This window comes from Neolamprologus brichardi, chromosome 18 (genome assembly GCF_056152115.1).
Source record: "Neolamprologus brichardi isolate AB-2024 chromosome 18, ASM5615211v1, whole genome shotgun sequence".
NCBI lineage: Eukaryota > Metazoa > Chordata > Actinopteri > Cichliformes > Cichlidae > Neolamprologus > Neolamprologus brichardi.
The window spans coordinates 30659593-30686971 of record NC_142121.1 but is presented as its reverse complement, the minus strand read 5'-3'; the positions used below and the strand labels follow the sequence as shown (position 1 = coordinate 30686971).

The following is a 27379-nucleotide window of genomic DNA, read 5'->3' as shown; positions in this document are numbered from 1 at the left end:
CGCCTTCTTCGTCCCTCCTCTCTCTTCATACGTCACGCCATTCGTCAGTCGCGCGTAAAGTTGTGTTGACAGGAGCGGCAGCAGGAGTTGTCAGCGGAGCAGTAGCAAGCTTCATCGAATGGAGTAATCACAAAGCTAACATCAAACAGGCGTCTCTTTTTAAATTCAGAAGCGCTGTTTAACCCATTTAGACCACGACCATGGCAGATGACCAGTCCTCTCAGCCCTGGTCCATCGACAAGGATGACTATGAACTCAATGAGGTGATAGGTGAGAAGCTTAGCTTGCTAATGTTAGCATTGTAGCCTTCCCTGGCTTACACTGTCGTCGGCTGTCAGCTGCTATTAGCCAAGTAGCATTGTATGTTTGCAGCTAGCAGAAGTACAATTACGACCCATAGCTACACTGCAGTAACGCTAACAGCTCAGAAGTTTTCCCGTAGAAGGGCAAACTGATTAACTGTCTCTGCTAGCAGGAGACATAAAGTAAGGTTGTATTCCTGCTATCCGGCACGAAGCTAAACGGCTAGCTAAAGCAGTTTAGCTTTAAGTACGTCCAGATTCGTCCGTTGTTAGAATGGGTGGTGCTCTTTTGCCCAAGGTGTGATATGGCATGTAGTGAACCAGTCATACTTTACACAAGTTCAAATAACTGGAACATGACTTTGATCAGAAGAGTTAGAGAGTTAGGGTAATTTTCACAACGCTGTTGAATTTGGCTTGATCCTGCTTCTTACAGTTAATGACTTTATTCAAGGCTTATTCGAGGCTTTTATTGGCATGTATTCACATGAGGTGAAACTAAATTTGCACTCAGGTCCCGGTTAAGAACATGAATAAAAACACAAAGATCAATATATGCAAAAAAAAAAAAAAACCCAAAACAAAGATGAAGAAACATATTTACAGTGAGAATTAAGTATAACTAAGAAAATGATAAAAAGTTTCCAAAAACGTGTGCACTGAATGTAGCTTTCTTATGTCCGTTACTTTTTTTTTTAAAGAGCAACAAGAACTACAGTCTACAGAGAGAGACTAGTCTCCAGTGTGAGAAACATGTCTTTACTCTGTACTTGTAAGACCCAGTACAGCGGTCATATGCTGACTGAGTATCAGAGACCGCTCCACAGTGGGATAGCTGGACTATTTTTTTATTGGTCTCTTCAGGAAGTGGAGCCACTGCAGTTGTCCAGGCAGCTTACTGCAAGCCGAGAAAGGAGAAGGTGGCCATCAAACGAATCAACCTGGAAAAGTGTCAGACTAGCATGGATGAGCTTCTGGTAAGAAACTACAGCGGAAGGTGGTGCAGAAATTCATGTTTGTGTTTTGCTGAGAATGTTTTCCATACAATCCGCACGAGAGATTGATTAAGCAGTTATCTGAGAAAAAGTTGGAAAGATGTATGTAATAACATTCCTTTGAGAGGAGGAATAATAGACAAAAATAATCAGTGAAAGTTAGCTTTAGTTTAATCCAGTGAGTTCAATACATCATAAGTCAATACCTCACTATTGCTATTAATTTATATTTACTGAATCAATAGCAGTAGTGCAAACTCCAGTAAAAGCTGTTAGTGCCATGTAACAGGTTTGCTTGTTGGATTAATCACTTACCTTAAAGTAAGAATTCATCCAGGATCTTAAATAGACTCTCAACATTTTATCAGCTGGATCTGTCACACATAATACATCTTAGTACCTTTGTCAACCACTTTAAAGTGTTTTAGAGCATTTATTTTGTTGAATTTAAAGACCATAATCATGAGATGTTGGAGTAAAACACCAGAGATTACTTGGCTCTGTCGCAGTCTTTTCATTTTTATCCCCAGTTGATTATTTCTTCTTAAGGACCATCATAGCAGTGTATGCTGTCTGCTGTAAATATTTGATTTGATTTCACTATTATCCTACTCAGTTCTTATATAATGTCAAGCTCCTGAATCCTCTTATCTCTAAATGCTGGGTTAAAAATGTCTTTGCTTGGTGGTTTTGTAATCATGTTGAAGCTGAAGTTTTCAGGTTTTGCTTTTTTTAATAGGGGAGATTTTGTCTTTGAGGAAGAGCACACATTAAGCTGTTGCATTTCCATCTCACTTGAGCCAGCTCTCATTAAATATTCAAAAAGATCAAATCCTGTGACTGAGATCGAGTTTGTCTTTTTAAGTTTAACATAAAGATTCAGTTTGTGCTTGGCTTGATAGGCCACAGTTGATGCCTCCTGGGTGACCTTTTATCCCACGTTTTTCTTCTGTGTGCAGAAAGAGATTCAGGCTATGAGCCAGTGCCACCATCCAAACATTGTGTCTTATTATACCTCCTTTGTGGTGAAGGATGAGCTGTGGCTGGTGATGAAGCTGCTCAGTGGTGGTAAGTGTTGTTACACTGATGAAACCTGTTCCTAATTTGACCTGCTCTTGGCTAACCTGTCTTCTTGTATTACTAATAAGCTCAAGTTTGAACTTAGAATGAATATTGAGATTAACTTCCCACAAAACCAGTTCTTGAGATTTATTTTATGGGCTTCTTTAATTTCACGATCATTTCTGTGAGAACACACTTATGTGATATATCCACTACTGATTTTACTGATTTAACACCCTCTGTTTAAACCTTAATGTGTTCTGCATCTTTTCTGCAGAACACATGCTCCATCATTTAGCATAGAGAGGGAGATTGTAGCAATGTTACACCACACTGTGTTGATAGTAATGGTGAGTAAGTCTGTGTGCAGACTGGCTGTCGGTCTTATTTTGTTCATATTTTTGCTAAAATATGTGCTTCTCTGTGGAGTCTAAATCCAGCTTTAACCGACTGATTGATGGTTTACCCATCGAGGTTACGCCCTCTTTTGTACAAGTTCATAATTTCATATTGCACTATGTTGTCAGGGATTTACTGTCTACAGTTTTTGCCACTGTTGTCTTTTGCATATGTAAATGTTTGCACATCTATTCCACCAAGTGGCAACAAATTTTCCACTACTTTATTCCACTGGTGGTTGTGCATGTTGCTGCTGTACTCTGCGGGGTTCTGGCAGGTTGTATTTTGTTTAGTTTGGGAACAGGGCACAGCTGCGGGGTTTGTTTACAGTATAAGCCTCGGTTGAATTCCACTTGATGTACTTTTAACCAACTGCCTCCTTGGAAACTCTCTCCATGTGCTGCGAGCATGTCTTGTGACAAGCCTCTGCCTGTCTTTCCCTCTTCCTCGCTCGCTCACTCGCTCTTTCTCAGGCTCGGTGCTGGACATCATCAAGCACATCATCTCTCGCGGTGAGCATAAGACCGGTGTGTTGGATGAGGCCTGCATTGCCACCATTCTGAAAGAAGTCTTGGAGGGGCTCGAGTACCTCCACAAAAACGGGCAGATTCATCGGTAGGTTGTGATTACTGTACACAGTGTTTGCACTCTCTGTAGCTCACATGTCCCATCGTACACTGCCATCTCAACTCAGTCAGGCTCTGGGCCTTTCATCTCTGCATATGAGTGTGCGGTTTGAACTAGACCTCACTCCTTCAATATTTAATACAGTGAAGCTGCATAATTGAGGAGGTTTGTTTTACATAAAAGTTCCTCCCAGGAACACTGTGGACCACCAGTGAAAAGAAAGGCCTCTGTATCCTGGTTGTGTGACTACTGTACTTGTTGTAAATTAACAGTCCCATTCACAAAAAAAAAATAAATGTCAAAGGAGCATTTCCAGCAATCTATTATGTATTTAATTAGATAAATCTAATAATAATAATCATGAGAGATTAGATTTTCTGATATTTTAAGAGTGAATGATTATTCAGTCATTAATGATTTCTGTGAGTAGACAAAATAATGGCAGCGGAGAGGCTGGGCTCAGGGTGACCCATTCAAGTTGTTTGCGCATATTTCCACTGGGTGTAAAGCATACAAACAGAAAACAGGTGGATTAAAATGAACCTGATCAAAGGTGAAGCTTTATCGTGTTTCTGTGGAATAGTAAAATATTCGGAGTGTTGTTCATTTCTGGAGCCGAGCCACGTCTGTGTCGGAGCACAGCCACCCTTTGTGGCCTTCTAATTGTAGTCTGTGGTTTAATCCTCCTTTGCTTCATGCACAGTGATCTAAAGGCTGGAAATATTCTTCTCGGGGATGATGGCTCTGTGCAGATAGCTGGTAAAGTGTTTCTGCTTTGTCTGCATTTACTGTGGTTTGTGGCACTTGAGGCAGTTTTTCATCATCTCCTATTTGTTGTGTTTCATGCACTCAAAACACCAGACTTTGGTGTGAGTGCCTTTCTAGCAACAGGTGGAGACATGACGAGGAACAAGGTTCGGAAGACGTTTGTGGGGACGCCGTGCTGGATGGCCCCAGAAGTCATGGAGCAGGTATAAGCCTCGCTTGCTTTATCCCTTTTCTTTCCCTCTCTCCAGTTTCTCTGCAGTGCTTCAAGCTTGGATATAAAAGGACAACTCGAGCGCTTTGTTCACTCGGCTCTGTTTTCAATCTGCAGGTCCGTGGCTATGACTTCAAAGCTGACATCTGGAGTTTTGGGATAACTGCTATTGAACTGGCCACTGGGGCAGCACCATATCACAAATACCCACCGATGAAGGTAAATATGTGCAGAGTTTAAAGTGATCCAAACGGCTTCTTTGTTCCACGGTAAAAAGCTCAAAGCTCAGACCATTTATAGCGTGGAGAGGTTTGATTCTGTGTAAACTGCATTTAACGTCACCATTGTAAGGATATCTTCACTTTTTAGTCTGTTCACCAGCTCAGATTGATCTCTGTCTGTCTGTAGGTGTTGATGCTGACCTTGCAAAACGACCCTCCCTGCCTGGAGACGGGTATTACAGATAAGGAAATGGTGAAGAAGTACGGAAAATCGTTCAGGAAGATGCTGTGTCTGTGTTTACAGAAAGATCCTGAAAAAAGGTTACTCTGCAAAACCTTTTTTTTTTTGAGCAAACTTCCAGACCCCATTTGTGCTATTTTTTCTGCTTATTAGATTCCAGTGTTGCTGAACAAATATAATGAAAAGCCTTGTGTTTCTTTCCTATTTAGGCCAACTGCTGCAGAGTTGCTGAAGCACAAATTCTTCACAAAAGCCAAGGTGAGCCATGCATCACTGATATAAAAATAAGCTGAAAATATTGCTGTAGGTTTCAAAGAGAGTATTTATAGATCCTGTAAGAAATGGTTGCCTTTGTGTTCCAGAACAATGAGTTCCTACATGAGAAGCTCCTGTATAAGGGTCCAACAATAACAGAGCGATCTAAAAAGGTACATAATTTACTCAAGCACTGAATCCACGCTCACCAGTATTTCTGTGCATTGCTCTCAAGACAAGGTGTGCCGTCTCGTCCAGGGCGTGTCCCAGTTTTCCTAACGCTCTGCCTAATGATTGCTGGGAAATTCCTAGAGAGGACGAATGAGTCACTGTTGCTTCTCTTCACTGCGCTGTGTAGGTGCGTCGTGTGCCTGGCTCAAGCGGCCGTCTCCACAAAACGGAGGATGGTGGCTGGGAGTGGAGCGATGACGAGCTGGATGAAGAGAGCGAGGAGGGCAAAGCTGCTGTAGCAGCTCTGCGGGTAAGGCCCTGCATGCCTGCGCCATCTGATAGTCCAGGTTATTTTATACGGCTGCTATTTCTCAGTGCACAGCGTCCTTTGGCCAGCAGATGGTGCTGCTTTACTGTTAGTTTGAGCATATGTTTAGCCAAGCAGGAATGCAGTACTAGTGAGCTCCTCTGCTTACTTAATTCATGTTGAGATTAGAGCTCAGAAACTCCAGATTTCAGAACTTGATTCGACCTAAGAATAGCGGGGTTTTCTTAGTCCATAGTGTTCCAACTTTCAGCAAGTAAAGATGCAATTATTGTGTAGAACTGTAGTTTGTGTTGGGGTTTTTTTTAATCTAATTACTGATTCTGATTTTTACCCCCCAAAATGACAAATTAATAAAAATAAAAGGAGCTGGAATTATAATTGGCATATCACAATTCATGCTAAATGGCATGTGTCCATGGGGCATTTTTGGAGAATTGCATGTGTTTAATCCTGATAATCTGTCATGTCCATTCTGCAGTCCCCAAGAGTGAAGGACGGGCCCCAGAATATGGAGGTAAGTCCTCTTGTAGTGGACATGACCTGCAAATCTTGATTTATTGTAACGGTTTTATAGAGCAATCTGCATGACTGTCTTATTTGTCTCATTTGATTTGCATTTATGTAAAATTGACCACTGATTAATTTTGAAATTGGTGTTTCGTAGCTTTTCCCACCAGCAGATGGCTCCAGTGCACATCTGCAGCCACCTGGCGTGGCACATGAGAGATCTGCAGATGCAGGTGCAACAGGAGAAGAAGTGGCACCACAGGCTCCGGCTCAGACAGCGAGCCCTTCACACGGGCCTGCTGTTCAGGTAACAGTTACCTAAAAAGTTACACACAGAGCTTTTGGGAAATGACAAATGAATTTTTGGTGGCGTATTTGTGGGGAAGGCATCCACAACAGTACTTGTTCATGAAGTAATTACACTTAAATTCTCAAGAATGAGTTCCCTGTTAGAAGCATAGGTTGTTTTGTTTCCCCCAACTCACGATAACTCGAGAACAAAGACACGTGTTCCCAAACGTAAGTCCTTTACTATTTTCCTTCGATAGGATCCAGCTGCCTCATCCAACGTTCCCATCAGTCTCGTCCTGAGATTGAGGAATTCCAAGAAGGAGCTCAATGACATCAGATTTGAGTTCATGCCTGGCAGAGGTAGAAATATTCCCAAAGCTCTTTCTTCTCTCTCATGCTCTTCCACTCCAGTCTCTGAAGTCTGTTTGTGGTTTATCTTTTCACTCGTGTCCTCAGACTCTGCTGATGGAGTTTCTCAGGAGTTGGTCTCAGCTGGTCTGGTTGATGGAAGGGACTTAGTCATCGGTGAGTACGACAGAGAGCCCTGCATGTTGTGATATTATTGCTATTGCTAAGATAATATGTCAATATTTCTGATTGTTTTGCATTCAATTCTTTCAATTCTTTCTTTAAACATGGTATCAAATCTTGCAATTAACCGAAAGCGTTTTAATGCTCATCAGTATTGTAAAGCTTCTTGCAGCCTCAGTGTTGAGTTCTCAGGTTAGGTTTAGTGCATCACAGCAGCTCGATGCAAATCTGTTGAGTTTTTTCATATTGTTCCAGATCGGTTGCTCACATCCTTTTGGGTCTTTTTAATAAAATCAGCATTTAGGAAACAATCTAACTACTTCCATTAATCACAAACGCCGTTAACATTTGTAGGGTGTCTGTCTTTATGCTCGTCATCGTTGTCATCTTCTCACAACTTCATAGGCTTCTATTACACATCCAAATTAAATTGTGAAAGCTGGTTCCGGCGACCCACGTGTGTTTCCTTCGATGCAGCAGAATGATCTGTATGATGTCTTTGCTGTTCCTTTGCACACGTGGGTAAAGGACATTAGCCACATCCTTAAGGAAAATCTGAGCTGAGCAATAAATCAGAATTGAGGTCTGCAGTGTGAATGTAGCCTCAGTCTGCTCACAGCTTTCTAACTTTCCTGTCTTTACAGTTGCTGCCAATTTGCAAAAGATTGTTGACGATCCACACAGTAACAAAAATGTGACCTTTAAACTGGTGAGCACACAAACCGAGTTATTTATGAAGTAATGCTGTGACTTTCTGGTGCAGATATGTTGCATATTCATTGATTATCACAGTTTGTATGTATGTGGTCAGTATTTCTTCTCAAATATTTAGTAGCAACAGTTAGTGATTTTTTTTTTCTTTTTCTTTTTCCAGGCGTCTGGAGTGGAAGAGTCTGAAATTCCCGATGATATTAAACTCATTGGATTTGCGCAGCTCAGTATCAGTTAAGTCCAACCAGAGGCAGATACAAAGGACAGAAATAAATGGTATGGCACAGCTGCATTGTAGTCAATTCCAAAAACCACTTCTGCCAAAGGGAGGAGGAGGAGGAGGAAATGATGAAGAGAAGGAGGCATAAGCCTGGTAGGAGTGTAACACTACTGCAGCATGCACGAGGACCACATTGAGGGGGTTCAGTTCATCACAGGAGTCACTCTTGAAAAGTTTACAGTGCGCTTATACGAGGGGGAAGAGATGCAATCAGATATCAGTTCCTATTTTCTTTCGGTTTCCATTCTTTGTCTTCATACACAAGCACAATCCAAGCCGTCTCCTGCCAGTACTGGAAACGATTGCCTTTTATTGTTTTATAAAAAAAAAAAAGCAAACAATTAACTGTGCCACAAAACTCTGAAGTGTCGTGCCACCTTTGTGTGGCACTTTATGATACATTGAAATTAAAAAGCAAGTTCAGCCTTAGTTACTTTAGACTTTACCAGTGTAACTGGTGGTAGTTTGTGTACACTGTGTATTTCACATGTACGCCTAAGAAAACCCCCGTAATATCGATACAGATATGTCGTAGCATAGGTTTTTTGTTTTTTATGAAAGTCCATAAATTTTGATGAACTTTTACCTATTATGTCAAAAAGGATCCAGCCCGAGGCAGTGTGATCAGTTCTCTCCTCCGCAGCATCTGTGGTGGTTTTGTCAAAACATAACCAAGGATTTTAAGCTCTAACTGCACTGCTTAAATCAACTGTAGCCCCTCTGTCCCACACCAACACTCACAGTGCCACACTCGGTCAGTTGGCATTTATCCCAAGGTATTAAAGACACATTATTTTCACAGGTTGAGGGAATGCCTGATATTCTTGTACTATGCAATAGCTGTTTTCTTTTCACGGTATGTGGTCACTGGTTACTAATCATTTCATTTCTGTTGGATACATTTTCTTTCTTTTTTTTGTACCTCATAAGGAGTTCATAACGAGTCAACCAGCCAAACTGACATCGCTAAAAGCCCATTGTAAGATTTAACATTCATATCCACAAACACGGGTAATGACTGCTTCTTTTTTTTTTTTTATTCCCCTTTAAGTTGTCATCGAATCTCACAATAGCTGATTTAACAGCTCTTACAATTCCCAGATGCTGGAGTGCTGATGAACTTCTGTAAAGGTGCGCATACTCATATGAAGCTTAGAAGGGGAAGACAGCTAGCCATGCAGATAGCTATTGGCTTATTTGCCTCCACCCCAGTACAGTGGAGATGAATGGGATTCTGCTTTCAAGCACTGATTGATGGCATTGCTGCTTCATCAGTGGCTGGCATGAAATTTACTACATGTATATACTTATATAGTCTGTACACACTCGTGGTCCTCAAAGTTTTTATTTTCTTGGTCAAATGTTTTGGCATCAACTCGATTGGCACGAGAGTTTACAAAGCAGCTGCTTGGCATTCTTGTTTTGTCACTAAATTTGGCACAGGTATTAAGGACTCCTTGTCCGCTTTGCTCCCAGTCTTTTCCTCTTGTTTCACTATCTGGTCCAAATTTCAGTTTGTCTGGTACTTAATGTTTTAACACGAACGCTCATCACAAACACACTGAGGTGAGCATGGTTGATACACTTGTTAAAAACATGTTAGAATGTGCGGTAAAGGTGTCACCATAATACTGGTAATGACGATGTTACAAATGTTTTAATAATACACACTTGTGATGTAAATAATTGCAGCTTTGCTCAGTTATTTTGCAGATTCTTTCTACTTCCCTACACTCGTATTTTGAGTCTTACTCATTTGCCAAAACACAATAAATCAATGACAGCATTATCTTGGTTTGTTTTTGTTTTGTTTTGTTCCCCCCACAAATTTCTTTAAAGCTAGCAACCTTTTAAAAATCATTGGAAGCTTTTGTCGTCACTGGGCAAGTTGTTTCAGTGCTGTAGTGTCTTTGCTTTATGAACACCAAGTCACTCATCACTCCCAGTGTAGCTCTGTGGTGGTTTTGTACCATGTGCAGAGGGCTGACACAGCTCTTAGTTCAAGGACTGATGTAAATGGTGTATGTTAACATGTTGTAACTGTACATATGATGGCAACTCCACGCACTGTTGCACAAACATGAGGTTTGTATGTAATGATGTCGTTGCATTGACTGTTGAAGTGTACATGTCAGATTAAAGGAACATATTACTTGTAAATATTGATTAAAGGCAAACAGATTGAGACTCGTCATGTTCAGCACGCAGAATTCAGTTTGTTTTGTAGTGTTTTCCACTGTTGGCCTTTGCCGGAGCATCACTAATCATGTGTGGATTATTCAGTTGGTTCATATGTTAACATGCAGATTTCTTTTAATTACATTGGGCTTGAAGTCACACTCTGCTTTGATGTCATGATATGTAGTGTTTCCTCACGGAAGCCAGTTACAGGCTGATCGATAATTTTAACTAGACGATGAGTGGCACAGGTTACCCTACCCTCTGTGTGTGTGTGTGTGATTTGGTCATTAAATGGTTGCTTATCAAAGACTTTCTAAACATCTTCCTTATTGTTTACTTTTAAAAAGTCATTCTGCCTCTTATGAGGGCACTCAGTGATTAGTATTATTTTTAATCAATTGATTGGCAAGTATGTATGAACTTTGTTTTACAGATCAGTACCTATATTTTTAAAAAAATATATACGCTTAATCATAAAATGTGTATATCCACCCATGCTTAGTTTGAAGAGTATTTGTGATGAGAGCAATGGTGATTTACCAGTTTGATACATTGTCAGTAAATTTCAGCACATGCAAGCTGATTGTTTTTTGTTTTTTTAATTTTAGTTGTTGAATAAAGTTACATGATGGTATTCAATGAGTGTTGATGCTTTTATTTAAAGTGTCCTGTGTTTTAGTAGCACTGGGTTTTCATGCAGTCACACCCACCAAAATAGAACTGTTAACAATGAGTGGGGGGAGGGGATGAGTTCCTACACCCCTGTTTCACACACCAACTTAGACATTGCCATGTTATATGTTTCATATAATGTAGTGACTGAAACAACACTAATAGAAATGATTAAATAAACAGATAAACACATGAACAAGAGCCTATAGAGAATTTATAGAGCATGTCTTGGAAAAGCAAAATAAGATTGGTACAATGGTGCTGTCAGACACCTAATTCTGAGCATTCCCAGCATTTTTTATTTTATTTTATTTTTTTCAAGTAAAACGAAATTTTCTTTCTTTCCAGCTTTTTGTTTTGTTTTGTTTTCTTCAATTCTTTAAATGTGAAAGCTGGTCTCTTTCAAACGCTTACTCTTTTTGGTTACATGAAGTTTTGTATTGTAGTTTTCATTTTATCCAGTCAGATCCAGAGTCACTGCAGCACAGACTGGATCCCGAGTGCGGGTCGTAACCCGACCACAGAGGAGCCGTTCGATGTGAGGATGGGACCTTCAGCAGGTGTTCTATCGTTTTCATATTTTATTATCTCTTTGGTGCATTTCCTTCATGCAGCAGCTTGTCACAGTTCAAAACCTTTAGACACGATACATAGAAATGAAACAAAAATATTAAACACTGCTAAATTAAAAAAAATGTAGAAAGTAATTATTAGGTGATCCACATTCATATAAAAAAATAATAACAAAACAATGAATTTAGTGTGTTTTTCTGATTCCCATGTTTTAATCATATAAAGAGACCATTAGTGATAATAATGATAATAATAATGATAATAATAATAATAATTATTATTATCATTACATATTTGTCACAGGAGTATGACTGAAAACAAAAAAAACCAAACTCGTTAAAATGCTGTTTTGTTTTTGTTGTTTTTGTTTTTAGGTGTTTTTGTCGTTTCTAACTTGGAACTAGAAAAATTTGAACACTTAAGAGTTTCATAAATGATTCTTTGAGTAATTGTTTCCTGACTGCAGGTGTTTCTAGAAACTGGTCTCATGAAGAAACGAATAAACATCATACATTACTTTTCTTTATCAGTTAATTTCTTTATGCAAAAGTGTGATACCCAAAGCAAGTGTAGAACAAATGTTCCTTTAAAAACCATCAACAATGTCTGCATTTAATGAGTTTTCTGAAAATATTTTCAGTTTTAGAAATGTGAGTTGTTTCCTCCAGGAGCCCTTTGACAGCTTCTTATCAGGTGGTAAACAAGCCAATAATACTTTGAATGGGCTGTCACTGCTCTATTTACCATGGAAGTTACACATTTACATGTGGACTGATGTAGTCTGCTGAGTTTTATGTTCAGCAGTTATCTCTGTGTTTTAAATGTGCAGTTAGCTAGCTAACAGCCAGTGTTATCCTTTCTATAAAGGAAGTGTGTCCTAGATTCTTCCCAGGGTTTGGAACAATGGCTGAAGTTCGATTTATTTGAACTGATCCATCTGTGTGTTCCTCAAACAGCATCTTAAAGGAAGTGTGATCTGTTGTCTAGATTAGTGCCCCTAAATATGTTTGCATTTAATTGCCAACAACAGTGCAAGGTCCTCCTTTTTGTACATGTCATAACTTTTTAATAATGGATTGGATTTATATAGCGCTTTTCAAGGCACCCAAAGCACTTTACAATGCCACTATTCATTCACTCTCGCATTCACACACTGGTGGAGGCAGCTACGGTTGTAGCCACAGCTGCCCTGGGGCAGACTGACAGAAGCGAGGCTGCCATATCGCGCCAAATTAAAGGGAAGGACAGTCAAAAGAGATGGAGATGAGACTGAAAAGACAAAAAATGCATTTTAAAAAAAAGAAAGGGAAGCATATAGAAACTTCTATTGCTCAATGTGATCTTTTGAATGTTTCTGCAGACCACGGCATGATAAGACCATTTTATTATCGAGTGTACAATAACTTTTACAGCATCTCCACCTTACATAATACATCTGCTTGTTTTTTATGTAAGAGCACTGGGTCAGATTTTATAAGAAGGAATATTATAAAACTTAGCAGATGATCTATTAAGCTATCTACAAGGTGTCTCACTGTAAGTTATATACTGCACTGTTACTTATGTTTCTAACTCGCAGGGTCTTTCCCTACAACATACAGCACCTTGAAGCGACTATTGTTGTGAATTGGCTCTATATAAATAAATTTGAATGGAATTGAATTGGATTGTTGGAAATAGCAAATTAAACTGAATTAAGGCGTCGTGATTGGGTCTGTTATTGAAATTTGCCACATTGCCAAAGCTCTTGTAATTGCTGGTTTTTGGTGACCACACTCAGAGGTAACTAATTAAATCAAATGAAATGAACAAAAGGCTCAGGTCAGGTTAACCTATCATCTCGATCAGTGAGAGGTGTTTTCTCTATAAAATGAAATGTCTGGTGAAATGCTGTCTCATCCTTCCTGAAATACACGATCCAGGGTTTAAACATTAATAGGCACTGTTTAAAGGTCGTCGTTGGCCAGCATCTCTAAAGTGAAAGAAGGTGCCCTGATAATGGCTGATTTCGGGGAGATTCTGCGGAGTATCGGGGAGTTTGGGTTATTTCAGAAGATCACCCTTTTTGCTCTCAGCTTCCCTAATGTTATTCTGCCTTTCCACTTTGCCAGTGTACTTTTTATCCAGTCAGATCCAGACAGATGCTGCAACACAGACTGGATACTCAGTGCTGCTCCTAACCTGACCACAGAGGAGCAGCTTAACCTGACCGTGCCTCGGGAAGACGATGGGACCTTCAGCAGATGTCGGATGTTCGTCCCAGTGGACTGGGACATCAGTGCCATCAGGGAGTACGGGCTCAATGAGACTACAAGGTGCCAGAGTGGATGGGTGTATGGGAACATGCTGTATGAAGCCACCATAGTCACTGATGTAGGTCTTGGTCTTTTATAATGTAAATAATGTGAACTTTTATGAATGAATGTCAGTAATATGGGTTATTTTTCTCCCCAGTTTGATCTAGTCTGTGACCGGGCTAGTTTGTTGGAGACAGCACAAACTGTCCTAATGGCTGGCATCCTTGTTGGCTGTCTCTTATTTGGACCTTTTGCAGAATCGTAAGTGAATACTTGTAGTGTTAACATTTGGATTTTTTTGTTTTTTGTTTTTGTTTTGTTTGCTTTGTTTGTTTGTTTTTTAGTTTAATATTTAATTTGTCCAGAGGAGCCAAAGTGACTTAAGGGATCTTATCTGTTCCAGGTTTGGTCGAAAAAGAGCATGTCAAATCCCAGCTGTTGTAATGGTGATATTTACTGTCACGACTGGATTATCTCCTAACTTCTACTTTTATCTGGCATCCCAGTTCATGGCGGGAGTTTGCTATGGGGGATATCGACTTAATGGCGTTATCCTGGGTAAAGTATTATCCCTTTCTTATCATACTTTGTGTCAAACAGGTATATAAGTCTGAATTTATATTGAAACTCACAGACTTATATCTTAGCTGTTGTTTGATAGCAATACATGTTTAAGAAAAAATATTTATAATGCTTATATTCAGAATGAAAAGATTATGTCATAACAGGTAGTTGAGAAGCTCCCCGGTTGCAAAGCACCAGCTTTGGAAGCAATTTGAGTTGGTAATTGTCTTAAATATGTCTAAATTAAACGTTGTTATCACTGCATATTATAAAAGTAGTATACGATAACAGATAAAAAAACATTTTTCCTCGCTAAAAATTGAAACAGAAAATTTGTTGACTTCTCATTAATTTTGGGGAGGTCTTCATTGTTACTGCGCACGGTGAAAGTTTATCTTGAAAGAAAATAAAATAAACCAGATTGAGTAATAGATCATATCAAAGGGCATAGAGAGAGTTGTACACCACTTTTTTTACTTTTTCAATATAGCACCCAACAACCTCACAATGATGCTTGTTTAGAAAAATCCCATACTGCAGGAATTTATATTAAAATCTCAAGTTTTTACAGCCTGTAGAAACCATATGTTTCAGTCAGTTCTTCTCCATTAATACTGATAAAGATAATAAAATACACCATTTTAGTATGTAATGCTTCAAGGTCATAGGTCAAAGGTCAGGGTCATACACATTGGGAAAAAGCTGATCATCTCCAAACTTTCAAGTAATATATTAGTCATTGGGGGACATAAGTGCAGTCAACATTTCTCTTGTGCAATAATTGAATGGTTTTTATTGTTTAAAAAAATGTATCACTGACTTTATATTCATTAATTTATTAGACTTCCCTCTTTTTAAACTGTACTGATGTTTTTTATACATCTTTATGTGAGCTTGCAACGTAATTTCGTTCTGCATTGCATCTTTGAGGTAGTGCTAAATGACAACAGGTAAATCTTGAATCTTGATAAGTACTTTTTTTTTAGCCCTTTAAAACATTTTTTTCCAATACAACATTACATGACTTTTAAAAGTAAAAGTCACTTATGAACATGAACATGAACATAACACACATGAGATGGGAGACTATTTACTATATATATATATATATATAAAACAAAACTGAACATAACACACATGAGATGGGAGACTATCATAATAAAACAGGAAGTGAGACCTAGACACACAGTTAGATTCAGACTAAGACGTGAACTTGACATTAGGACTGGAGATGAACAGACTGGGGAGACAAAGGCAAAGGAAGAGAGAAAACATAAGGAACATAAGGCTACAATTGTATAACTACACATTACAGGGAACACAGCCAGCTATGGAGACGGAACACATAGAAACCAGACAGACCAGACAGGAAGGATAGCAAAACAAAGGGCAAACAAGAACAGAACTATAAATAACAAACTGAGAGGCATTGGAAAATAATTACAACCTAATTATCTTATACTTTTAAAGAAATAAATACATCTATAAGAAAACTCAAAAACAGGGTCAAAGACCAAGTACCATAAAAATAATGGATTGGATTTATATAGCGCTTTTCAAAGCACCCAAAGTGCTTTACAATGCCACTATTCATTCACTCTTACATTGACACACTGGTGGAGGCAGCTACAGTTGTAGCCACTTGTAGCCACAGAAGCGAGGCTGCCATATCGCGCCATCGGCCCCTCTGGCCAACACCAGTAGGGTAAAGTGTCTTGCCCAAAGACACAACGACCAGGACAGAGAGCCCAGGGATCGAACCGGCGACCTTCCGGTTACAGATACGCTTCCCAAACCCCTGAGCCACGGTCGCCCAACCATGACAACTGCAGTAGATTTCCATCTCACCAATGCTAACATCAGCATAAAACATCAAAGTTTTAGTATAGCCCTTAACCTTCGGATGGAGTAGTGTCGTTTATTATCGATAGCATTTAAACATCAAGCGAATGATTGAAAGGCTTACACAATCAGCTGTATGTTTCTTATATGGTCCCTTTTTATCGGTTTGAAAGTTGTTTTCTGACTTGAGTTCTATAGTACTGGTAATAATTTGTTATTCATTCTTTTTTCAATTAATGATTTTTTAAAACATTATTTGACAGCATTTTACCTTTTGTCTGCATTCAGGGCTCTGTAATTCCTGTCAACATTGTCTTTTGACCTTTTTTTAAAAAAATAAAATAAAAAAATGTTATAGCCACTGAATGGATCGGGGTGTCCAATCGTTCATGGGGGGCATGTGTGACTCAGCTATGTGGTGCGGTTGGACAGTGCATCCTCGCTGGAATGATCTACTTTGTACGAAACTGGAGACTGGCTCAGCTGATCACGGCAGCTCCACTTGCATTGGTTGCTATTTACATATGGTGTGCATTAACTCTCTCTATTACGCCATCCCTTATGACTGGTACATTTGAATTTATTAAGTGCCACTGGCCTGTTTTGGACAGGTTCATCCCGGAGTCAGCCAGGTGGTTGCTGGGCACTGGAAGGACAATGGAGGCAAAACAGCTAATCAAAAAAGCTGCAGCCATCAACAAGCGCGCGGTTCCAAACTATCTGCTGGACCAGGTACCCTTCACAACATTCACTTCCCTTTGTATCGAGGCTTGAAAGGAATATTACATGCAGCAATAATAAAAGCTGCTATGTAATAAAATATTAGCAGAATAATGAGCAAATGATGGGTAATGATGGACTCTAATAAAGTAAGAATACTAGAACCACAAGGACACCGTGTCAACTTCTGAGGCCAAAGATGCATTAGAAGGATAATAATTTAATGGACTGTGACGCAGTAAGTCAGACTTACATTTGTAAGGCTGTAGGATTAAATGATTGCTAACATGAGCAATGTTAGCATGATGTTGTGCTCACCCCTGTGCATTACAGATTATTGTGAAAGACCCTGAGAAAAAGGGAGGCATAAAAACTCTTATCCAATCAGCTGTGCTTAGGAAATATTTCTTTACCATAACATTGGCATGGTAAGTTATATTTTACACCTATCTGCTCTACTGAGCCTTTAAGTGTAAGATCAAGTTGTGCAATTTGTATTTGAAATCCATCTCTGTCTTTCCCCAGGTTCTCGCTGAATGTTGCCTACTTCTGCCTTTCATTCAATGTGGGAAAACTTGGCTTGAACATCTTCGTGACTCAGGCAATATTTGGCCTGTCTGAAATACCAGCTCATATTCTGAGCATCTGGCTGCTGGAAGCAGTGGGAAGAAAACCATCTCTCATGGCAACACTTCTAATTGGAGGATTGTTGTGTCTCTTAATGCTAGCGGTTCCTCAAGGTAGAGCTCCTCAGATGTATTCACTCAGAACTGTTGTGTTGTTGGTTTGTTTGGTCTGTCCCGACTCTGCTCAGATCAGCTGGTTGTTGTGTTAGCTGCTTAAAAAGCACCTGTGTTGCCAAAAAGGAAGTTGCAGGTTGCTCTCTGGTGGACAGTCTATGAAATGTCAATATTCCCCGCAAATACAGTGGGGCAAAAAAGTATTTAGTCAGCCACCGATTGTGCAAGTTCCCCCACTTAAAATGATGACAGAGGTCAGTAATTTGCACCAGAGGTACACTTCAACTGTGAGAGACAGAATGTGAAAAAAAAATCCATGAATTCACATGGTAGGATTTGTAAAGAATTTATTCGTAAATCAGGGTGGAAAATAAGTATTTGGTCAATAACAAAAATACAACTCAATACTTTGTAACATAACCTTTGTTGGCAATAACAGAGGTCAAACGTTTACTATAGGTCTTTACCAGGTTTGCACACACAGTAGCTGGTATTTTGGCCCATTCCTCCATGCAGATCTTCTCAAGAGCAGTGATGTTTTGGGGCTGTCGCCGAGCAACACGGACTTTCAACTCCCGCCACAGATTTTCTATGGGGTTGAGGTCTGGAGACTGGCTAGGCCACTCCAGGACTTTCAAATGCTTCTTACGGAGCCACTCCTTTGTTGCCCGGGCGGTGTGTTTTGGATCATTGTCATATTGGAAGACCCAGCCTCGTTTCATCTTCAAAGTTCTCACTGATGGAAGGAGGTTTTGGCTCAAAATCTCACGATACTTGGCCCCATTCATTCTGTCCTTAACACGGATCAGTCGTCCTGTCCCCTTGGCAGAAAAACAGCCCCATAGCATGATGTTTCCACCCCCATGCTTCACAGTAGGTATGGTGTTCTTGGGATGCAACTCAGTATTCTTCTTCCTCCAAACACGACGAGTTGAGTTTATACCAAAAAGTTCTACTTTGGTTTCATCTGACCACATGACATTCTCCCAATCCTCTGCTGTATCATCCATGTGCTCTCTGGCAAACTTCAGACGGGCCTGGACATGCACTGGCTTCAGCAGCGGAACACGTCTGGCACTGCGGGATTTGATTCCCTGCCGTTGTAGTGTGTTACTGATGGTGACCTTTGTTACTTTGGTCCCAGCTCTCTGCAGGTCATTCACCAGGTCCCCCCGTGTGGTTCTGGGATCTTTGCTCACCGTTCTCATGATCATTTTGACCCCACGGGATGAGATCTTGCGTGGAGCCCCAGATCGAGGGAGATTATCAGTGGTCTTGTATGTCTTCCATTTTCTGATGATTGCTCCCACAGTTGATTTTTTCACACCAAGCTGCTTGCCTATTGTAGATTCACTCTTCCCAGTCTGGTGCAGGTCTACAATTCTTTTCCTGGTGTCCTTCGAAAGCTCTTTGGTCTTGGCCATGGCGGAGTTTGGAGTCTGACTGGTTGAGGCTGTGGACAGGTGTCTTTTATGCAGATGATGAGGTCAAACAGGTGCCATTCATACAGGTAACGAGTGGGGGACAGAAAAGCTTCTTACAGAAGACGTTACAGGTCTGTGAGAGCCAGGGATTTTCCTTGTTTGAGGTGACCAAATACTTATTTTCCACCCTGATTTACGAATAAATTCTTTACAAATCCTACCATGTGAATTCATGGATTTTTTTTCACATTCTGTCTCTCACAGTTGAAGTGTACCTCTGGTGCAAATTACTGACCTCTGTCATCATTTTAAGTGGGGGAACTTGCACAATCGGTGGCTGACTAAATACTTTTTTGCCCCACTGTACCTCTAAACCACAACATGGCAGAAGGGTGTTTCTTGTGTCTCTTCTTTACTTGTTTAATTTTCACTCACTGGCTGTTATAAATGCTGATATCTATAAATCGACTCATAGCTAATAATGCTGGCCCATCAATACATGGTCCAAGCTATATATATTTGTTTATTTGTTTTCCTCTGATATTGTCTGTTTTTAGATGGCAGTGCCATTCAGTCATCTAACGATACTAAACACTAAAGGGCTTCTAACTGTCATGACAAAATACAGGTGTAACTTTGCAACCAACAAAAGTCATCTGTTAAACCATAAGTGGGTCTCTGTGGTAAAGCCTAAACTAAAATATGCTGAGGGGGATGAAACTCCTGCAGCAACACACAGACCTGATAAAATGGAAATAATGAAGCAGCTATCATGAGCTCCATCCTGAAATCTTTGGAAGATCATTGAGTGCAAACTTACAGCTGTGGAAACCCAATACAGTTACAAAACTGTGAAAGAGATGGGGGACAAGTGAATTTCTAAGTCACAGATTCCAAGAAATGGGCCTGGACCCTTTTTGCTGATTTACAGACAGACCTGTGGGTTCTTAAATTTCTCTAAAATGATTATGTGAATGATGAAGGAAATATGAATTAGCTGCTTCTGAAAGCAGTAAACTTAATCTGTCAGTCTGTTTCAGGTTATGCTGTTGCTGTTACTGCGTTAGCAACCTGTGGACGTTTTCTCACTAACTGGGCAGGCTCCGTATGCAATGTGTATGTTCAGGAGCTGTTTCCAACATCTTTTCGGTGAGTCTCTCTCTCTCTCTCCATGCCATTGCAGACATAATGTTATTGTGGCTCTCAAACTCTGTAGTCCTTAAAATATACATTCTTGTTCCAGACAAACAGCTTCGGGTTTGGGCTCTATTGTGTATCGAACTGGTGGTCTGATATCTCCACCAATCAACATGTTGGCCGTCTACCACTGGTCCATACCAATCATAGTCTACAGCAGCCTTACACTCATCAGTGGAGCTCTTGCCTTCTTGCTTCCTGAGACCAGAAGAAAAGAGCTTCCAGACTCAACCGATGAAGCTGAAGCTAATGGGTAATTAAGCTGCAAGTGAGGCGGCAAAATCGTCGAACAATTTCTATAGTTTTAACCTCTCTGTTTTCCTTTTCCCTGCAGGACGAAGACTATGGAGAGGAACCAAAGTGGATCAAACTTACCTCCACAAAGCAAATCAACTAAGCTGTAATCTGAATATTCCAGTTGCTTCCTGTTTTGTTGCAGCACACAACAAACACACAAGCTGGCAAACACTTGATTGAAAACTTGATTTTAAAAGGGTAAAGTTTTAGTCTCTCTTGATAGTGTTACTGTTTTCTCATATACCTTAGCAGCAATAACGTGAAGTAATCATTTTCTGTATGGTTTTATTATGTATGCCCACTCTTCTTGACATCATTGCTTCATAGGCCAGAACAGCATTTCTGTCAAGTTCAAGTTTTAACTTTGACTTGATTGTGAGACCCAACTTTAGACAAGGTTTTGCTGTCAGACAGACGGCCTCACATTTGACTCTAGAATATTTTAGTATAGAAGAGACTCAAGGCAAGTTCCTACAAATTTGCAAATCAAGCCCAAATCATCACCCCTCCACCAACGTGGGTGAAAACTGGTATGAGATTTTTGTGCTGATATGCTGTGTTTGATTTTCACAAAACATGGTGCTGAGCATTACGGTCAAACATCTCCACTTTGGTCTCACCTGTCCAAAGGACGTTGTTTTAGAAGCTTTGTGGTTTGTTCAGATGTCCTATGTTTTTACTTAATTATTAATTGAATAAGCAATTAAGCAATAACTTTATATCTGCTACTTTAGACTGAATTGTTTATTTCATTCTCAAATGCTTTTATGTTGAATAGTAACAAGTTGATTAAATAAAGAGAGAAAGAGATATACAAATAAATGTATATTCATTCAAACTTTTCAGAGTGATGTCTGAGGTTAATTCTGAATAGTAATGAGCAGTGATTGGGTCATTGGTGCAAGCTGTTATCAAAAGATACAGTGGGTAAAATAAGTATTGAACATGCCACAATTTTTTAAGTAAACATATTTCTTAAGGTGCCATTGACATGACATTCTCACCAGATGTTGGTAAGACCCATCCAATCCACACAAGTAAAGAAATCAAACCACAGATATCCATAAACTAAGTTATGTTTAATAATGAGAAATCACACGGGAAAAAAGTATTGAACACACAAAGAAAGGGAGATGGGAAAAGGCATGACACCAGCTGAAATCTATTAGAAATTAGAAAGTAACCCTGCCACTTAGTGCACATTTATATCAGCTGGTTCAGTCCCAAATGATATAAAAAGGTGTCTCATTACCAAGATGTCTTGTCTCTTGATGCGTAAAACCAATAAGCTCCCTCGAGATATTTGCAACCTTATTGCTGCAAAATATACTGATGTCAAAGGTTACAGAAGAATTTGCACTGTTGGAGCCATAATCCTGAAGTGGAAAGAACATTATTTCACCATAAAGGCTTTGTGGAGCCTTAACCGACCTCACCTGGGAGGGTGCCCCAGTGGACAAAGTAGTGCCAGGTGGCATTTGCGCAGGGGAAGGAGGATCTCTGTGGGGAACCCAGATGCCTAACTTATCCCTCTTTTTTTATTCTTCAGACTGATGCCCCAAACACAGGGCTGGGGGGCGTTTTGTTCCAGTGGTGTACATCAGCATGAAACCTGTCAGAGCCGGGGGGCAGGTACAGCACTGTAGAGAAGGAAGGCCTGGCCATCCACTGTCAGTCAACTATCTTTGTTATTACCTCTTACCCTTTCATCCTCTTTTCGGATCATGCCTTGCTGCAATGGCTCAACCGCATGGATGCTAACGCTGGGATCACATGGTGGTATCTGGCTCACCAGCACTTTAAGTTCAAAGTGGTCCAGGTGGTCACAGGGTGGGGTTGGGATAGACTAGGCCGGTAGTTCGTATGAGATTACAGGATGACCCCAACCTCAGCAACAAGACCACTCTCAGCACTGACCAAGTTTGTTTGCTCTTGGAACTGTGTTCATTCCACATATTTCACATACAAGGGTGAGTACTACAGGCAGAAAGATGGGTGTGCCATGGGTTTCCCAGTTTCATCCATTGTGGCCAACACTTACATGGAAAAAGTGGAAAAGAGGGCTCTGTTATCCTACCTGGGAACACCAAGTTATTGGTTCAGGTATTCGTTTGGCTCTCGGCGAAGGCAGTCGCACTTTTCTCCTCTCCTTCCCCTTGTCAAAGGAGCTTGCAAAGAAAAGCGTCTGGACTTCATTAAGTTACCTTCCCCTTATCTTCCCTGCTTAGCCTCTTGTGTCCTTGTCTTGTCTCGTGTGTATTACTTTCCCTGGAACACTCTCTCACAGTCTGTTCTCTAAAACCTAAAAGAGAATTATGGATTTGATCAACTGGTCTCTGAATGCTATTGACACCCTTTTCTCAACGAGAAGTCTGGGCTTGGGAGAGCCCGAGTGCCCTGGAGGGACTTTCCCTGCCGGATACATGATGGACGGGTGGCAGACATGGAGGATCGTGTGCCTGGCGGGACTGTCGATCTAGGACGCTGAAGATATCTACCTATTCGGAACCATGATAACAGGGTTCTTGCTGATCGGAGCTGGCTTGGCCCTGGCTTATCAGAGAATTAAGAAAGCGGAACCGGCTGTTCAAACCCCCCCCAAGGCTGCCCGCTGGGATTGAAACGATGGGACAAGGCGCGACTTCTCAGAATGGGCTCACTGAGTGCAGCACGGTTAGAGCTTGGAGGAGCTTACGGCTGCAGTGAATACTCAGAACAACACCTCTGAGCGCATATTGGGTTACATCAAGGAAAAGTCCGCTCAGAATAACACCTCTGAGCGAAAGTTGGATTACATCGTGGAACAGCTCACTGCAGTCGTGAGTTCTCAGAATCGGCTCTCTGAGCACAAGAATGACAAGACCACGGAGCGCAAGTTTGATAACATCATGGAGAAGCTCGCGGTGCCTGGGATTACTCCTCATCCCCTACCCAACCCTGTTGCTGGTCACGTGCTCTATAATGTTGTACTGTGGACATTTATGTGCTTTCTGTGCAGAGGAGTTTTTTTGTTTCCTGTTCTCATGCTGTCCTCCTATAGCCCAGCATGAGTAGAGGTCTCTTTTTTTCCTCTTGTACTTTCCCATTGTAGTGTACATTTCAGTGTTTTTTCTGTAATGCAACCGTTCTCTGACTTGTATCCCCATGTGATGTCTGTGTTGTGTGTGTATGGTTGGGGGGCGGGTTCATTCCACTGCAGGGCAACCTGCCACTGCATGTGGCGAATAAAATTTGAACTTGAACTTGAACTTGACATCTGGGTTAAAAATCAAATCTCAGGATGTGCCACAAGTAAATAATCAGTGGACAAACGCATCAAGTTCACCAGGGAGGATATGAAAAATGACAGGCTATCCCAGGGGTCAGCAACCTTCGGCTCTTTAGTCCTTATAGTGTGGCTCCGCGTGGTTTGGGAAAATAAATTAGAAGTAATTAGCTGAAGTGTATTTTATTTATGTTAGTTATTTTTTTAAACTTGTAGTTCTAAATTGAACTATGTGAACTATGTTAAAAACAAACACTGCTCACGCCTCACAGATGACAGCTTACAGTCCTGAGTAAAGATGAAAGTACAGCCCTGATTTGCAGACGCTGTGTGCAGAAGTTCAGGAGCAGAAGTCCCATTGTAAACATATTAAGGCAGACCCGACGATGTTTGCATGAACAAGCTTTTCAGCATCTCTTTATTGAACACTTTTCACACACGGTTGGTGTACGCATACAGCCGGCTGTAGCTTTTCAGCTCACAGCCCGACATATACCAACAACAGCATAGAGAGCACAGACGTTAAGGCGGCGAGGCGTGATTGCGGGTGCCGCTCAGGTGCGTCCGCCTCCCCTGCAGCGGTGCTGCAGACCGCACCCGACCACACACATTAACCAGGTAAAATGCATATTTAGGCAGAATTTTTCATCTTTTAGCAGCATAGTGCTTTTTTTCCAATTATTTTTTTAAAAGTCAGGTCAAGGCTCCAAAAGTATGTCAATGTCAAAAAGTATTTGCAGCTCCCAGTGTTTTCTTCCAGTGTTTTCTTTTGCGTGGAAACCGGGTCCAAGTGGCTCTTTGGGTCTTAAAGGTTGCTGACCCCTGGGCTACCCCGTCAGTAATGGGGGACATTTAAAGTTGATGTGTACCGATGCATACGGATCAGTATTTAAGGTTTGACTCTCATCATCCACTGGAGCACAAACCGGGTGTCATCAGGATGCTACAACACAGAGCGAACACCATCCCCACAGATACAGCGGCCAGCAAAGCCGAAAAACATCATATCAATAAGACCCTGAGTAAATGTGGTTATCCCAGCTGGGCATTTGTCAAAGCTGGGAAAGCTCATAGAGAATGCTCCAAGTGATCCAGGAGAGAGGACAACTGCTGCCTAAGCAAAAAACTCTAGTGATCCCTTTGTCAGGAGTATCAGAACAGCTGAGACACATTTTCTCTAAACACCAGGTCTCTGTGGCTTTCAAACCCCAAAATGTGCTGCTTCAAAAGTTGGTCCACCCACAAACAGAGTAACATAGTGTACGCTGTTAAGTGCCAGGAGGATTGCCAGGATTTATACATCGGACAAACCAAACAACCTCTGGCGAAGCGGATGGCACAACACAGAAGAGCTACCTCGTCAGGCCAGGACTCTGCAGTATATTTACACCTACTGATTTGAGTGGGGAGTCATGGAAGCCATTTATGTCAAATGGGAAAGACCATTTCTGAATCAAGGAGGGGGCCTAAGGGCACATGTTTCATCATCCTACAATGCTGTGATTGCAGCTATTCTCCAGGTCTCTCTGTAAATGGTACTCCTGGTCATTGATCAATGGTCATGACAATTTGCATATTAATGATTATGGGGGCACTGTTAGTCAGTGGTGTTAGTGTCACTCATTATGCAAATATTATATAGGAAAAATGGCAGATTAGCTTGGGTAAAAGACCAAAGGTTGAGGCACACAACGATGTGTGCCGCTGGTAAAGTTTCTGGGCTGCCCTTCCTCATAACAGCCATCCCTCAAGATTTTCTCCATTTAAAGCAATGGATTATCAGGGATTGTAACATCCAGTCATTTTACTGAATGAAAATTAGATTCTAGCACAACTATAACCCATATTCATAAAAATACTTTTAGTAATGATACTTTACTGGCCCAGGTGCCCCTTCTAACATAAGGCTGGATGGAAAGGAAGTGTCTGGATTTCATTAAGTTTAATGACGATGCTTCACCTCTCATCCAGGAGGCTTCTTCAGTTCAAAAACAAAATCAAGAGGTTTGTTCTCCTATGTTAATGTCAGAGGTCTGAGGAGAATGGTCAAACTGCTTTGAGCTTAGGGATGCACCGATACCACTTTTTTGGAAATGAGTACGAGTACGAGTACTTGCATTTCAGTACTCGCCGATACCGAGTACTTAATAAAAACATGATTTAAATTTACAGGTAACAGCTTTAGTCCTATAATTTAACAAAAACAAACAAACAAGGGACTGGTTTGGAATTAAGAACATTTATTTAAAATGAAAAGCATGTTGTATGCAACATATTACAGAATAAATTATTATGAAAAAAAAATTTAAACAGTGACAGTGCAACTCAAGTATTGTTTTCAGTTTATTGTAAACTCTGCCGCTTTGGACAACACAAGGGGCATTAATAAACATCTTTGCTATTTAGTGCACAATATTTGAATAAACTAACAAGTGCGTCGTAGCTGCTCACTTTTTTAGTTAGTTCCTCAAAGGGGGCGAGGATGGCAACAGTCGTCTCCTTAAGAGCCCATTGGTGAGCGGTGAGATAGTCACGGAGTTCATGCTCGGACACGCCCAGCCCTCGCTTTTGCTCAATGAGGGACTGGAGCATGTAATACGTGCTGTTCCAGCGCGTCTGTACGTCCTGCTGCAGTCTCTTTATTGGCTGGTTGAGCTGTCCCTGAATGTCCTCGAGGCGGGAGTAGGCTAAGGCGGAATGTTTAAAATGCCCAACTATTTTCCGTCCCACTGCTATAGCATCAGCTATGCTCCTCTGTGCTAATAAGCATGGGTAAATAAGCGTGGGTAAACTCTTTGTACTCGTTGTCGTGTTGGGATTTTGGTGCTTGATTAAATTACTTGTGTTAAATGCGCTACCTTTTGAGCCTCCTCTGGACAAGTTTGCTGAGCACAATTTGCAGTCCGCCTTTGTTTTCGCGTCTTCATTCACTTTGAAACAGTTCCACAGGGCTGACTTGTCTCGCCTGCCCTTCTCTGAGCTCTGAGCTGCAGCCGGGGCCTGGGGGCGGGCACTCGGCGCCTGTGATTAACCCCTTACATGCCGCTCAAACATAAACAGGTCTCAGACCGTGGTATCAGTCCCCGGTATCGGGGGACTTTTAACGAGTACGAGTACTTTAGAAAGTGTGGTATCGAGGCCGATACCCGATACCGGTATCGGTGCATCCCTATTTGAGCTGGTAGGAAGCGAACAATAACTGGAATATCCATTTATTACAAACAAGGTAGAAGAGCATCTCTGAATGCATAACTCATTACATCTTAAAGAAGGAGGATATACCATGTACACATAAAATCTATAGACTTCAAGTCAGTGTTGATTTTACACACTCTCCAGCCACTTTATGAGGAACAAGTTACTAGTACCAGGCTGGAGCATCTTGCCTTCAAACACTTTTAATTCTTGATGGCATTGATTCAACAAGGAAACATTCCTCTGATATATATGACCACATATATATCAGTTTTGTGACATGGCACATTATCTTGCTGGAAGCAGCTATCGGAAACTGGGTACACTATGGTCATAAAGGGATGGACCAACATCTATGCAGAATATTTAGTCACTTACTGCTCCTGTCTTCACCATTCTAATTCGTGATTTGAACTTTAGCAGCCCGTCTTTGCCATGTTGTTGCCATGTGATTGGCTGATTTGACATTTGTGTTACAATCAGTTGGGTAGGTGTACTTACTCTACACGTAG

General features: G+C 40.9%; 2 protein-coding genes and 1 pseudogene across 3 annotated transcripts; all 3 read left to right on the top strand.

The window, feature by feature from the left end:
* The first annotated feature begins 38 nt into the window (after positions 1-38).
* On the top strand, positions 39-10715 carry oxsr1a (oxidative stress responsive kinase 1a). 2 transcript variants are annotated; one of them, XM_006802699.3, is made up of 17 exons: positions 40-270; positions 1167-1279; positions 2257-2365; positions 3232-3373; positions 4089-4144; positions 4247-4356; positions 4482-4583; positions 4773-4906; positions 5036-5084; positions 5189-5254; positions 5440-5562; positions 6059-6094; positions 6245-6394; positions 6636-6738; positions 6835-6903; positions 7554-7618; positions 7784-10715. In XM_006802699.3, the coding sequence occupies exons 1-17, from the start codon at positions 201-203 to the stop codon at positions 7856-7858; spliced, it is 1572 nt and encodes a 523-aa protein (XP_006802762.1). In that variant the 5' UTR covers positions 40-200; the 3' UTR covers positions 7859-10715. The 2 variants fall into 2 exon arrangements, with proteins under 2 accessions (XP_006802761.1, XP_006802762.1); XM_006802698.3 differs by having other exon boundaries at positions 39-270; positions 4089-4356.
* A 2609-nt stretch (positions 10716-13324) lies between these two features.
* On the top strand, positions 13325-21022 carry LOC102789926 (solute carrier family 22 member 13-like). Its single transcript, XM_087831818.1, has 9 exons — positions 13325-13699; positions 13781-13884; positions 14027-14181; positions 16388-16761; positions 17083-17177; positions 17275-17489; positions 19954-20062; positions 20157-20363; positions 20445-21022. Exons 1-9 carry the CDS (start codon positions 13325-13327, stop codon positions 20512-20514), a joined length of 1704 nt encoding a protein of 567 aa, XP_087687944.1. The 3' UTR covers positions 20515-21022.
* Positions 21023-22722: 1700 nt separating this feature from the next.
* On the top strand, positions 22723-24790 carry LOC148097814 (uncharacterized; annotated as a pseudogene).
* Positions 24791-27379: the final 2589 nt, after the last annotated feature.

Excerpts from the sequence above, each read along its gene's own strand:
- oxsr1a (XM_006802698.3), top strand. The coding sequence starts at position 201 with ATGGCAGATGACCAGTCCTCTCAGCCCTGGTCCATCGACAAGGATGAC. Across the intron at positions 1,280-2,256 it reads CTAGCATGGATGAGCTTCTG|AAAGAGATTCAGGCTATGAG; the intron begins GTAAGAAACTAC and ends TTCTGTGTGCAG. Across the intron at positions 7,619-7,783 it reads AAAATGTGACCTTTAAACTG|GCGTCTGGAGTGGAAGAGTC; the intron begins GTGAGCACACAA and ends TTCTTTTTCCAG.
- LOC102789926 (XM_087831818.1), top strand. The coding sequence starts at position 13,325 with ATGGCTGATTTCGGGGAGATTCTGCGGAGTATCGGGGAGTTTGGGTTA. Across the intron at positions 14,182-16,387 it reads ACTTAATGGCGTTATCCTGG|CCACTGAATGGATCGGGGTG; the intron begins GTAAAGTATTAT and ends AAAATGTTATAG. Across the intron at positions 16,762-17,082 it reads CAAACTATCTGCTGGACCAG|ATTATTGTGAAAGACCCTGA; the intron begins GTACCCTTCACA and ends TGTGCATTACAG.